The sequence below is a fragment of the Oncorhynchus mykiss genome, chromosome 13 (assembly GCF_057628025.1).
Source record: "Oncorhynchus mykiss isolate SJ-2025 chromosome 13, ASM5762802v1, whole genome shotgun sequence".
NCBI classification, from domain to species: domain Eukaryota; kingdom Metazoa; phylum Chordata; class Actinopteri; order Salmoniformes; family Salmonidae; genus Oncorhynchus; species Oncorhynchus mykiss.
In genome coordinates, this window is record NC_143034.1 from 81,288,870 (window position 1) to 81,303,736 (window position 14,867).

At 44.0% G+C, this 14,867-nt stretch overlaps 2 protein-coding genes across 2 annotated transcripts in view; both read right to left on the bottom strand.

Annotated features, from left to right (window-relative positions):
• Positions 1–14,867, bottom strand: part of LOC110515071 (NLR family CARD domain-containing protein 3) — a 193,532-nt gene that overhangs the window by 114,404 nt on the left and 64,261 nt on the right. The gene's annotated exons all lie outside the window — the stretch shown is intronic.
• Positions 115–14,867, bottom strand: part of LOC118937849 (NLR family CARD domain-containing protein 3-like) — a 79,111-nt gene continuing 64,358 nt past the window's right edge. Inside the window, exons 4-11 of the mRNA XM_090197912.1 lie at positions 10,818–10,934; positions 10,420–10,504; positions 10,062–10,290; positions 7,883–9,677; positions 7,425–7,598; positions 3,068–3,241; positions 2,781–2,827; positions 115–2,363 (exon numbers count right to left, since the gene is read on the bottom strand). Of these exons, the coding sequence (XP_090054038.1) occupies positions 1,837–2,363; positions 2,781–2,827; positions 3,068–3,241; positions 7,425–7,598; positions 7,883–9,677; positions 10,062–10,290; positions 10,420–10,504; positions 10,818–10,934 (3,148 nt within the window). The 3' untranslated portion in view covers positions 115–1,836. The remainder of the gene's footprint in view (positions 2,364–2,780; positions 2,828–3,067; positions 3,242–7,424; positions 7,599–7,882; positions 9,678–10,061; positions 10,291–10,419; positions 10,505–10,817; positions 10,935–14,867) is intronic.

The window sequence follows — 14,867 nt, forward strand, 5'->3', positions numbered from 1 at the left end:
CATTTATCTGGAACGTGATCATCTCAACACATACAAACCCCCATGATGCTCTGCGGCACAACCCCAATACACAACAATACATCAATAAATTAGTAAATGGAGACTAAACAAAACTTAGAGGATTTAAATGTTTAGTTGTAGAAAGTAGGGCCATGGGACAGGGTCAGAAAGGTCAGTATGTTTGATACCTGGTTACAGAGGTGACATAACAAGCATAAGGTCCATTATAACACAGTGAAGTAGGACCATGGGACAGGGTCAGAAAGGTCAGTATGTTTGATACCTGGTTACAGAGGTGACATAACAAGCATAAGGTCCATTATAACACATTGAAGTAGGGCCATGGGACAAGGTCAGAAAGGTCAGTATGTTTGATACCTGGTTACAGAGGTGACATAACAAGCATAAGGTCCATTATAACACAGTGAAGTAGGGCCATGGGACAAGGTCAGAAAGGTCAGTATGTTTGATACCTGGTTACAGAGGTGACATAACAAGCATGAGGTCCATTATAACACAGTGAAGTAGGGCCATGGGACAGGGTCAGAAAGGTCAGTATGTTTGATACCTGGTTACAGAGGTGACATAACAAGCATAAGGTCCATTATAACACAGTGAAGTAGGGCCATGGGACAGGGTCAGAAAGGTCAGTATGTTTGATACCTGGTTACAGAGGTGACATAACAAGCATGAGGTCCATTATAACACAGTGAAGTAGAGGTGGTTGTGTGATTTATGTGTGTGTGTGTTTGTCAATGTGTGTGTGTCGAGTGTGTGTCCAGTGTGCGTGTGTCTGTCAGATTGTGTGTGTCCTGTATGTGTGTGTCCTGTGTGTCCAGTGTGTGTGTGTGCATGTGTGTGTCTGTGTCCAGTGTGTGTGTCCAGCGTGTGTGTGTGTTTCCAGCGTGTGTGTGTGTGAGTCCAGTGTGTGTGTGTGTGTCCAGCATGTGTGTGTGTCCGGTGTGTGTGTGTTCCCAGCGTGTGTGTGTGTGTGTCCAGCGTGTGTGTGTGTGTTTCCAGCGTGTGTGTGTGTGTGTGTGTGTCCAGAGTGTGTGTGTGTGTGTCCAGAGTGTGTGTGTGTGTGTGTCCAGAGTGTGTGTGTGTGTGTGTGTGTCCAGAGTGTGTGTGTGTGTGTGTGTGTCCAGCGTGTGTGTGTGTCCAGCGTGTGTGTGTGTGTTTCCAGCGTGTGTGTGTGTGTGTGTGTGTGTGTCCAGAGTGTGTGTGTGTGTGTCCAGAGTGTGTGTGTGTGTGTGTCCAGAGTGTGTGTGTGTGTGTGTGTGTCCAGAGTGTGTGTGTGTGTGTGTGTCCAGTGTGTGTGTGTGTGTGTCCAGTGTGTGTGCGTGTTTGTCCAGTGTGTGTGCGTGTGTGTGTGTCCAGTGTGTGTGTGTGTGTTCATGTGTGTGTTTGTGTGTGTGTCAGTGTGTGTGTGTGTGTTCATGTGTGTGTTTGTGTGTGTGTCAGTGTGTGTGTGTGTCCAGCGTGTGTGTGTGTGTTTCCAGCGTGTGTGTGTGTGTCCAGAGTGTGTGTGTGTGTGTGTGTCCAGAGTGTGTGTGTGTGTGTGTCCAGTGTGTGTGTGTCCAGCGTGTGTGCGTGTGTGTGTGTGTGTGTGTCCAGTGTGTGTGCGTGTTTGTCCAGTGCGTGTTTGTCCAGTGTGTGTGCGTGTGTGTGTGTCCAGTGTGTGTGTGTCCAGTGTGTGTGTGTGTTCATATGTGTGTATGTCAGTGTGTGTTTGTGTGTGTGTGTCAGTGTGTGTGTGTGTGTCCAGTGTGTGTGTGTCAGTGTGTGTCCAAAGTGTGTCAGTGTGTGTGTGTGTCCAGTGTGTGTGTGTGTGTGTATCTACAGGGACAGTGAGGAGTCATCACCCCAAACCCCAAACCCTGGATAGAGGGGCTCAGTGAATGTGGAGGTGAATGTGATCAGTTGGGACAGTGTGTCAGAGGAGGCTCTATAGAAGGACAGAGTGCCGGCTGGCCAGTCCAGATACACTCCTACTCTGTGGGAGCTGGAGGAGGGGACGTCTATGGTAGTGTGATTATTATTGTGACAGGCATAGTAACTGTTGTCAGAGCAGAACAGACTCCAGGACTTCTCATTGTGTCCAAGACAACAGTCCTTATCCCTTCCTCTCCTGTTGATTTCTTTATACGTCACTCCTATAACAGCCCTTCTCCCACTCCACTCTACCTCCCAGTAACAGCGCCCAGTCAGACCCTCTCTACACAGCACCTGTCTACAGTCCTCAAATCTCTCTGGGTGATCAGGATACGGCTGCTTCTCTCTCCTCCATGTCACCTTTCTGTTGTCCTCAGACAGAGAGAGGCGTCTGTCTACTGTGTTTAGGTCCAGTGTGAGATCACAGACATCTGATGGATGAAACCAGACACAATATTAGAAATCATCATCATTCACATTAGAATATTAACTCACTTTTCACTAATTCATTTAATGTAGATGTTTCTAGGTATCAAAAGGAGAAGTTAAGGTAACTTGAGACTTGTTGAATGATCATATGTTTTACTGTATGGTTATATAAAACACACTTATTCCTATTAATTACACACACACACCCACACACACCCACACACACACACACACACACACACACACACACACAGTCAAAGCAACTCTTTGTAAACGTTGGTGTCCCTGATTTCTGCTTCTGTAGAACTACAGCTGATATTTAATATGACCAAGTCAGTAATGATGGTGGTCTTTGACTTTGACTTAACTTGAATTAAGACTTATTCTTAGTCATATTCTTCACAGCAGTCAACACTCACATTTTCTAAGTCCAGGTTTCATTCTGTTCTCTCCACCATGTTCCACACTGTAGCGGTAAGCAGAAGAACAGACAGTCATTGAGGGATACACCTGAACTCACACACACACACACACACACACACACACACACACACACACACACACACACACACACACACACTTACTTACTGGACATATACACACACACAGTATCATAACTTTGTACAAGTGGTACGAATGTTTGTCTTAACTAGCCTGATAAGTCAAACATGTCTGATATGAACATTGACATAAACCCTCTACATACTTGAGTTTCTCCAGTCTGCAGTGTGGATCCTCCAGTCCAGCAGAGAGCAGTCTGACTCCTGAGTCTCCTGGGTGATTGTAGCTCAGGTCCAGCTCTCTCAGGTGTGAGGGGTTTGACCTCAGAGCTGAGACCAGAGAAGCACAGCCTTCCTCTGTGACTAGACAGCCTGACAGCCTGACAAAGAGTCAAATCATTTTAAAATCACACTGATATTCTTTGGTGGTGAAAATAGTGGCAGTATATTTTTATCCATATTCATGTCAAACTCTGATCTGTTTCACCTCCAGGTGTCGTTTATATCCCTGGTGTATATATCCCTGGTGTATATATCCCTGGTGTATATATCCCTGGTGTATATATCCCTGTGTTTCCATGGTGTATATATCCCTGTGTTTCCATGGTGTATATATCCCTGGTGTATATATCCCTGGTGTATATATCCCTGTGTTCCCCTGGTGTATATATCCCTGGTGTATATATCCCTGGTGTATATATCCCTGTGTTCCCCTGGTGTATATATCCCTGGTGTATATATCCCTGGTGAATATATCCCTGTGTTTCCCTGGTGTATATATCCCTGGTATATATATCCCTGTGTTTCCCTGGTGTATATATCCCTGGTGTATATATCCCTGGTGTATATATCCCTGTGTTTCCCTGGTGTATATATCCCTGGTGAATATATCCCTGTGTTTCCCTGGTGTATATATCCCTGGTATATATATCCCTGGTATATATATCCCTGTGTTTCCCTGGTGTATATATCCCTGGTGTATATATCCCTGGTGTATATATCCCTGGTGTATATATCCCTGGTGTATATATCCCTGGTGTATATATCCCTGGTGTATATATCCCTGGTGTATATATCCCTGTGTTTCCCTGGTGTATATATCCCTGTGTTTCCCTGGTGTATTTATCCCTGTGTTCCCTGGTGTATATATCCCTGGTGTATATATCCCTGTGTTTCCCTGGTGTATATATCCCTGGTGTATATATCCCTGGTATATATATCCCTGTGTTTCCCTGGTGTATATATCCCTGGTGTATATATCCCTGGTGTATATATCCCTGGTGTATATATCCCTGTGTTTCCCTGGTATATATATCCCTGTGTTTCCCTGGTGTATATATCCCTGGTGTATATATCCCTGGTGTATATATCCCTGGTGTATATATCCCTGGTGTATATATCCCTGGTGTATATATCCCTGATGTATATATCCCTGTGTTTCCCTGGTGTATATATCCCTGGTGTATATATCCCTGGTGTATATATCCCTGTGTTCCCTGTTTCTCGGTACCAGTTTGTCTTGTATGTTTATCAAGTCAACCAGCGTTTTTCTCTACTGCTGCTTCTGTTCGTTCCTCCCGGTTTTTGTCCCTTGCCTGTTTTCTGGACTCTTTACGCACCTGCCTGACCATTCTGCCTGTCCTGACCTGTAGTCTGCCTGTCCTGACCTGTAGTCTGCCTGTCCTGACCTCTTCTGCCTGTCCTGACCTCTAGCCTGCCTGACCATTCTGCCTGTCCTGACCTCTAGTCTGCCTGTCCTGACCTCATGCCTGCCTGTCCTGACCTCTAGCCTGCCTGACCATTCTGCCTGTCCTGACCTCTAGTCTGCCTGACCATTCTGCCTGTCCTGACCTCTTCTGCCTGTACTGACCTCTTCTGCCTGTCCTGACCTCTAGCCTGCCTGACCATTCTGCCTGTCCTGACCTCTAGCCTGTCTGACCATTCTGCCTGTCCTGACCTCTAGTCTGCCTGTCCTGACCTCTAGCCTGCCTGACCATTCTGCCTGTCCTGACCTCTTCTGCCTGTACTGTCCAGTCTGCCTGTCCTGACCTCTAGCCTGCCTGTCCAGTCTGCCTGTCCTGACCTCTAGCCTGCCTGTCCAGTCTGCCTGTCCTGACCAGTCTGCCTGTCCTGACCTCTAGCCTGCCTGACCAGTCTGCCTGTCCTGACCTCTAGTCTGCCTGACCAGTCTGTCTGCCTGTCCTGACCTCTAGTCTGCCTGTCCAGTCTGCCTGTCCTGACCTCTAGCCTGCCTGACCAGTCTGCCTGTACTGTCCAGTCTGCCTGTCCTGACCTCTAGCCTGCCTGACCAGTATGCCTGTCCTGTCCAGTCTGCCTGTCCTGACCTCTAGTCTGCCTGTCCTGTCCAGTCTGCCTGTCCTGACCTCTAGTCTGCCTGTCCTGTCCAGTCTGCCTGTCCTGACCTCTAGTCTGCCTGACCAGTCTGCCTGTCCTGACCTCTAGTCTGTCTGACCAGTCTGCCTGTCCTGACCTCTAGTCTGTCTGACCAGTCTGCCTGTCCTGACCTCTAGCCTGCCTGACCATTCTGCCTGTCCTGACCTCTTCTGCCTGTCCTGACCTCTAGTCTGCCTGACCAGTCTGCCTGTCCTGTCCAGTCTGTCTGTCCTGACCTCTAGCCTACCTGACCAGTCTGCCTGTCCTGACCTCTAGCCTCCCTGACCATTCTGCCTGTCCTGACCTCTAGCCTGCCTGACCAGTCTGCCTGTCCTGACCAGTCTGTCTGTCCTGACCTCTAGCCTGCCTGACTAGTCTGCCTGTCCTGACCTCTAGCCTGCCTGACCTGCCTGACCAGTCTGTCCACGACCATTCTCTTGCCTCCCCCTTTTAGTATATTAATAAATATCAAATACTCTAACCATCTGCCTCCCGTGCCATCTGGGTCTCTTCTTGTGCCTTAAACCACACTGCTATTCTTTGAGGGAATCCCCTTTTATTTGAGGGTAGTTTAATACATTTCCAACATTTTAGATTTGAGATCAAATGTTTCATTTGAGGTGACAGTATATAATGTCACCTTTTATTTGAGGATATTTTAAGACATTTCTGTTTCACCATTAATAACGAAAACTCTTTGTTTCCAGTCTCCCCATTAGAAGAAGACATAAGTAATTCTGACCAATTACCTTATAGTGTATTAAAGTAGTCAAAAGTTTAGTATTTGGTCGTAAACTCGTTGGTTGCATTTGCAGTTTGTTTTTGGTTGTGTTTTGAGCAATAATAAAATGGTGGATGATGAGTGGAGTACTTTTCTGTCTAAGAGAGTAGATAACATGTTTCTAAACAATAATAAATTAATCCTGATGAAGCCATGATTAAGAAAAATCATGAAAGAATCAAGAATAATAATGAGTGAGAAAGTTACAGAGGCTACAACAAAACATGCTAACCTCTCACCATTACCAATAACAGAGGCTACAACAAAACATCACTAACCTCTCACCATTACCAATAACAGAGGCTACAACAAAGCATGCTAACCTCTCACCATTACCAATAACAGACGCTCCAACAAAACATCACTAACCTCTCACCATTACCAATAACAGAGGCTACAAAAAAGCATGCTAACCTCTCACCATTACCAATAACAGAGGCTACAACAAAACATGCTAACCTCTCACCATTACCAATAACAGAGACTACAACAAAACATGCTAACCTCTCACCATTACCAATAACAGAGGACACAACAAAACATGCTAACCTCTCACCATTAACAATAACAGAGGATACAACAAAACATCACTAACCTCTCACCATTACCAATAACAGAGGCTACAACAAAGCATGCTAACCTCTCACCATTACCAATAACAGACGCTCCAACAAAACATCACTAACCTCTCACCATTACCAATAACAGAGGCTACAACAAAGCATGCTAACCTCTCACCATTACCAATAACAGAGGCTACAACAAAACATGCTAACCTCTCACCATTACCAATAACAGAGACTACAACAAAACATGCTAACCTCTCACCATTACCAATAACAGAGGCTACAACAAAACATGCTAACCTCTCACCATTACCAATAACAGAGGCTACAACAAAACATGCTAACCTCTCACCATTACCAATAACAGAGGCTACAACAAAACATGAAAACCTCTCACCATTACCAATAACAGAGGGGGTCTGATCTTTGTGCCTCTGTAACTTTCTCATTCATCATTATTCTCGATTCATTCCTGATTATTCATAATCATGGTAGCATCCACATGAATGTAGAAGTGTTCAGAAACATCTTCTATTCTTACTGACAATACAAGTGAAGTGACTCCAAAATGACAGGACATTATTCACCATTCAGTTTCTATTAGGAAAACATCGAAAACACAACTAAGACAAACTGTTAATTAATTCAACAAGTTTGTAGAATCTCCAGCTTGATGTAATCACTGCAGGCTTGGAATATGGGACCAAATACTAAACTTATGACTACATTAATACAATATAAGTGAATATGTCTGAGTAATTACAACTTTTTCAAATGGGAGAACTACATACATAAAGTGCTTTCATATCTGATAATACTGACCTCAGAGTCTCCAGTTTACAGTGGGGATTCCCCAGTCCAGCAGAGAGCAGCTTCACTCCTGAATCCTTCAGGTCATTGTTACTCAGATCCAGCTCTCTCAGGTGTGAGGGGTTTGACTCCAGAACTGAGACCAGAGAAGCACAGCCTTCCTCTGTGACTCCACAGCCTGACAGTCTGACAAAGAGATCATCATGACTTCACAAACACACTGTTCATTTAACAACAGTAGTGTAGAAGGACAATGGCAGATGCATTTGGTTTATTCTCTCAAACAACAAAGATTCATCTTCCGTTTCCTAGAATTGTATGGTCATATTGTTATACTAATGTGAACATCAATGAATTTATTCAATATGTTATTCAATATAATATTATATACATATTATAATAAATATTTTTCTCTAAACTGAATATTTCTTCCTGATGATTAGTTCTTAAATGTCATTTTATTTACTCACACAGCAGCTCTGGAGGCTTTGACCACTGGCAGCAGCCTCAGAAGACCTTCCTCTGATCTGGAGTATTTCTTCAGGTCAAACACATCCAGCTCCTTTTCTGAAGTCAGCAACACAAAGACCAGAGCTGACCACTGTGCAGGTGACAGGTTGTGTTCTGAAAGTCTTCCTGATCTCAGGTATCTTTGGATCTCCTCCACTAGAGAATGGTCATTCAGTTCATTCAGACAGTGGAACAGATTGATGCACCTCTCTGGAGAGGGATTCTCCCTGATCTTCTTCTTCATGTACTTGACTGTTTCTTCATGGGTCTGTGAGCTGCTTCTTGTCTTTGTCAGTAGACCTTGTAAGTGTTTCTGATTGGACTCCAGTGAGAGGCCCAGAAGGAAGCGGAGGAAAAGGTCCATGTTTCCCGTCTCACTTTGTAAGGCTTTATCCACAGCACTCTTGAAGACTGTAACTTCAGGTTTGTCTCTGAACAACGAAAAAACGTTGCTGGACTTTGGAGGTTTGGCCAGTAGATTCTCCTTGTTGTTGATGAATGAGAGGAACACATATACAGCAGCCAGAAACTCCTGAATGCTCAGATGTACGAAGCAGTACACCTTGTTCTGGTACAGCCCACATTCCTCTTTAAAGAGCTGTGTGCACAATCCTGAGTAGACTGAGGCTTCATTGACATCAATGCCAGCCTCTTTCAGGTCTTCTTCATAGAAAATCAGATTGCCATTCACAAGCTGTTGAAAAGCCAGTTTTCCCAGTGACAGAATGCTCTTTTTATTCCAGTGTGGACCTGTCTCTTCTTTCCCAAGATACTTTTCATTATTCTGTTTGGTATGAAACACCACAAGGTGTGTGTACATCTCAGTCAGAGTCTTGGGCATCTCTTCTCTCTTATGTTTCAGCATGTGATCAAGGACTATTGCGGAAATCCAACAGAAGACTGGAATGTGGCACATGATGTGGAGGCTCCTTGATGTCTTTATGTGTGAGATGATTCTGTTGGCCAGGTCCTCATCACTGAATCTCTTCCTGAAGTACTCCTCCTTCTGTGGGTCATTGAACCCTTGTACCTCTGTCACCTGGTCAACACATCCTGAAGGGATCTTATTGGCTGCTGCAGGTCGGGTAGTTATCCAGAGGAGAGCAGAAGGAAGCAGATTTCCCTTGATGAGATTTGTAAGCAGAACATCCACTGAGGTGGACTCTGTGACGTCCCAACAGATCTTGTTCTTCTGGAAGTCTAGAGGCAGTCGGCACTCATCCAGACCATCAAAGATGAACAGAACTTTGTACTTGTCGTAGTTGGAGATTCTTGATTGTTTGGTTTCCATTGAGAAGTGATTAAGAAGTTCAATGAAAGTGTGTTTGTCCTCTTTCATCAAATTCAGCTCCCGAAAAGGGAATGAAAATACAAATTGGACATCCTGATTTGCTTTTCCTTCAGCCCAGTCCAGAATGAACTTCTGCACAGAGACTGTTTTTCCAATGCCAGCGACTCCCTTTGTCAGCACAGTTCTGATAAGTTTGTCTTGTCCCGTTAAGGGTTTGAAGATGTCGTTACATTTGATTGCAGTCTCTGGTCTTGCTTGTTTCCTGGATGTTGTCTCAATCTGTCTCAGCTCATGTTCATTATTGACCTCTCCTGTTCCGCCCTCTGTGATGTAGAGCTCTGTGTAGATCTTATTGAGAAGTGTTGGGTTTCCTTGTTTAGCGATCCCCTCAAATACACATTGAAACTTCTTCTTTAGATTAGATTTGAGTTCACGTTGGCAAATCACAGCAAGCTCATCTGAATCTAGAAATAACACAGAGGATATTAATATTACATCTGTTTTAATGTCTACAGTATTGTAGGACTGTTATAAAGTTTTACATTATAATCATTTATTATCTTAGCTGCCTGTATAAATGTGTAAATGTTTTCATAATGCATTACAGACTGGTGTGACTGATTATATTATTATTGGTATTATTGATGGTATTATTAATGTTCTCTCTCTCTCATCTCTCTCTCAACTCTCTCTCTAAATTAATCAACACATCCTTCTGCTACTTGACGAGGTCACTTGTTGTTGTGTTAAGGCTGCTACAATATCATTGAGTTAAACAGCTACTTTAGCTGTACTTTAGCTTTTAAATGTTATAAAACAGCACTCAACATGAGTCAGACAGATCTTACATTTCTCCAGTGTGTCAGCAAGCTCCTTCTGGTTCATTTTCCTCAGGACGTGCAGTGTGATCTTCAGAGCCCCCTCTCTGGCACTGCTCTCCTGCTGCTCATCTTCAGCGTCCACCAAATCCTTATCCTGCTTCTGACTCTCAAGGCCTTCTGGGAGTTCTGGACTAAGAATCCTCTTGAACATCTTCAGCTCGATCTTCACAAATGTCATAATTTTCTCTTCAAGCAACTGAAATAAATCAAGTAAATAAGTTAAGCAAGAGAATAAATGCTTTCTCATTAACACATTACTGAATGATTGACAGATCAACTTTACTTGAGGTAAACAAAAACAAATGTACATAACAGGACCACATACACTGAATATGGAGGCCAGGTCTGTTTGATGACTCTGGGAAGACTGACGACTGAGAATCTCTGACTCTGATCTCTCCTGTTGGTTTCTGTGGACAAAACATGAGATTACATCTCCTCATACAGGGAGTACACACACACACACACACACACACACACACACACACACACACACACACATACACACACACACACACACACACACACACGCACACACACACACACACACGCAGGGAGGGAATGTTGTGTTTGTTTAATATTGTTTTAGGACTATGAAAATGGACAAAAGGATGAGCCTATGTATTATGAAAACAACAAAAATAAATGGGAAAATGGGAGAGGAGAAATGACTAGAGACAGTGTGGTTTAACTCACTGACCAGGACCCATGAGTTCTTCTTACCTTTGTTCAGTAGAAAAGTCTCCCTCTCTAAACAGTATAGGTAGACCCATAGACTTGTCACTCTTCATTGACACACAGCTGGGTACAGGGGAGGCTGGTCTCTCCTGCTTGATTGGTCTTCAACACAACAGAGACAAACATTACATCTCTCATCTACTCTGAGCTCAGATGGGGAAACATAAGAAGAGTTTCATTCCAAAATGCTATATATCCATTTTCAGAAATGTTCGTAAATGAGCATTTATTGTTTAAAGAAGTTATGTTTACATATTTCTTGCTAAATGAGGGGATGGCACGTGGGTACCTGCTTCTATAAACCAATGAGGAGATGGCACGTGGGTACCTGCTTCTATAAACCAATGATGCAGCGCGAACTGCGTCACAAATAGAACTGACTTCCAGACGCTCATTGGCGCGCGAGCAGTGTGTCATTTTTAATAACAAAATTAATTTAGCGACGCGAGCGTTGTAGTCAGTCTGTCAGCCCCGCTAAAAGGCTGGTGTCGTTACTCTGCCTTCTCCGGGGCATGTTGAGGTAAATTTACTAACCGGGAGGGTTGAATGATGTAATTTATTGGAGGGCTGGAAGACGCACTCTCGAGGTTGTTTACTCACAATATCAGATATTAAGATGATTTTTATAATGAATGTATACTGAGGTTGAGGTTCTGACTAGTGATTATTTACCCGGGGTTCAATACCTGCTATTGAGGCACCCTGAAAATAATATTCAAAAGTTCGGTCCTTGGACACAGAGGGGTTAAACACGAAAGTTACCGTCCATCTAGTGAAGAGAGGAGAACCGGACAGAGGTAGCCAGCATCTGTTAACGAGACAGGGAGAAGCCTCACCTGGATTTAACAAGTGGAAGAAACAACCGGGGAGCTCCATCGGTCCACAAGAAATGCAGGCAGCCGGTGATGATGTAGTGGTAGCTATGGAAACTAGGATGCTGCTGGTAGAGTAGCTAGCTAGCTTACCGAGCTGTACCAACTAGCTAGGATAACTAGGATGCTGCTGGTAGAGTAGCTAGCTAGCTTACCGAGCTGTACCGAATAGCTTGGTTAATTAGCAGGTCGTTCTGTCCCTCGTCTCGATGATGATGACGAATCCGGTGAACCACAAAATGAAACAAGGATAGAGAGTGAAAAGGATCTGGCTACACTCACACTGTCCCTGACCGTAAAGAAAAAAGCAAATTGAACAGTAAACTTCGGCGTCTCAACACTGTAACAAACTCCATCGTTATTCCCAACAACGTGGACGAGGACGGTTCTGTACGGGGACGCGGACGGTTCTGTACGGGGACGAGGACAGTTCTGTACGGGGACGGGGACAGTTCTGTACGGGGACATGGACGGTTCTGTACGGGGACGCAGACAGTTCTGTACGGGGACATGGACAGTTCTGTACGGGGACATGGACGGTTCTGTACGTGGACGAGGACAGTTCTGTACGGGGACGGGGACAGTTCTGTACGGGGACATGGACGGTTCTGTACGGGGACGCGGACGGTTCTGTACGGGGACGAGGACAGTTCTGTACGGGGACGGGGACAGTTCTGTACGGGGACATGGACGGTTCTGTACGGGGACGCAGACAGTTCTGTACGGGGACGGGGACAGTTCTGTACGGGGACATGGACGGTTCTGTACGTGGACGAGGACAGTTCTGTACGGGGACGGGGACAGTTCTGTACGGGGACATGGACGGTTCTGTACGGGGACGCAGACAGTTCTGTACGGGGACGCAGACAGTTCTGTACGGGGATGAGGACAGTTCCGTACGGGGACATGACCAGTGCAACACAATCAACTAAACCCAGTCTTTACAGTGGGTTACATTAGTAATATTCATTTTAAACAAACATTCTATGTTTTTTTGTAACAATATGTTGAGATCTGGGACCATATCACCAAAGTGTCTCAGAGTAGAAAAGTGGTCATATAAGTGCTGAGAATAAAGACATTTGACACTTATGGGTATAAATTAAAGCTATGCATGAAGCCTCTAGTCCCACCTAGTCGGCAGATATTTAGGACACCTTGTGAGCTGTCCTAAGTAGTTTAGAGTTAAGAGCAGGTGTCTTGATAATACTATAGAATAATGCAGTGAGTCAGTGGTTCCTGAGCCACATGTAAACAGTAACTGAATGATTGCTTGATGGGATCCGTGAGCTGACAAGGTAAAAAATCTGCCCCTGAAGAAGGCATTCAACCCACTGTTCCATGGCTGTTATTGTAAATAACAACTGCTAACCATGTGCATGTAACCAATAACATCTGCTAACCCTGTGCATGTGACCAATAACATCTGCTAACCATGTGTGTGTAACCAATAACATCTGCTAACCATGTGCATGTAACCAATAACATCTGCTAACCATGTGCATGTGACCAATAACATCTGCTAACCATGTGTGTGTGACCAATAACATCTGCTAACCCTGTGTATGTGACCAATAACATATGCTAACCATGTGTATGTGACCAATAACATCTGCTAACCCTGTGTATGTCACCAAGAACTTCTGCTAACCATGTGTGTGTGACCAATAACATCTGCTAACCCTGTGTATGTGACCAATAACATTGCTAACCATGTGTGTGTGTGACCACTAACATTGCTAACCCTGTGTTTGTGACCAATAACATCTGCTAACCATGTGTATGTGACCAATAACATCTGCTAACCATGTGTATGTAATCAATAACGTCTGCTAAACCATGTGACCAATAACATCTGCTAACCATGTGTATGTGACGAATAACATCTGCTAACCATGTGTATGTGACCAATAACATCTGCTAACCATGTGCATGTGACCAATAACATCTGCTAAACCCTGTGTGTGTGACCAATAACATCTGCTAACCCTGTGTATGTGACCAATAACATTGCTAACCATGTGTGTGTGTGACCACTAACATTGCTAACCATGTGTGTGTGACCAATATCATCTGCTAACCCTGTGTTTGTGACCAATAACATCTGCTAACCCTGTGCATGTGACCAATAACATCTGCTAACCATGTGTGTGTAACCAATAACATCTGCTAACCATGTGTATGTAACCAATAACATCTGCTAACCATGTGAATGTGACCAATAACATCTGCTAACCATGTGTGTGTGACCAATAACATCTGCTAACCCTGTGTATGTGACCAATAACATATGCTAACCATGTGTATGTGACCAATAACATCTGCTAACCCTGTGTATGTCACCAAGAACTTCTGCTAACCATGTGTGTGTGACCAATAACATCTGCTAACCCTGTGTATGTGACCAATAACATTGCTAACCATGTGTGTGTGTGACCACTAACATTGCTAACCCTGTGTTTGTGACCAATAACATCTGCTAACCATGTGTATGTGACCAATAACATCTGCTAACCATGTGTATGTAACCAATAACATCTGCTAACCATGTGTATGTAACCAATAACATCTGATAACCCTGTGTATGTAATCAATAACGTCTGCTAACCATGTGACAAATAACATCTGCTAACCATGTGTATGTGACCAATAACATCTGCTAACCATGTGTATGTGACCAATAACATCTGCTAACCATGTGCATGTGACCAATAACATCTGCTAAACCCTGTGTGTGTGACCAATAACATCTGCTAACCCTGTGTATGTGACCAATAACATTGCTAACCATGTGTGTGTGTGACCACTAACATTGCTAACCATGTGTGTGTGACCAATATCATCTGCTAACCCTGTGTTTGTGACCAATAACATCTGCTAACCATGTGTATGTGACCAATAACATCTGCTAACCATGTGTGTGTAACCAATAACATCTGCTAACCCTGTGTATGTAATCAATAACATCTGCTAACCATGCGACCAATAACATCTAACCCTGTGTATGTGACCAATAACATCTGCTAACCAACCATGTGACCAATAACATCTGCTAACCATGTGTATGTGACGAATAACATCTGCTAAACCCTGTGTATGTGACCAATAACATCTGCTAACCCTGTGTATGTGACGAATAACATCTGCTAAACCCTGTGTATGT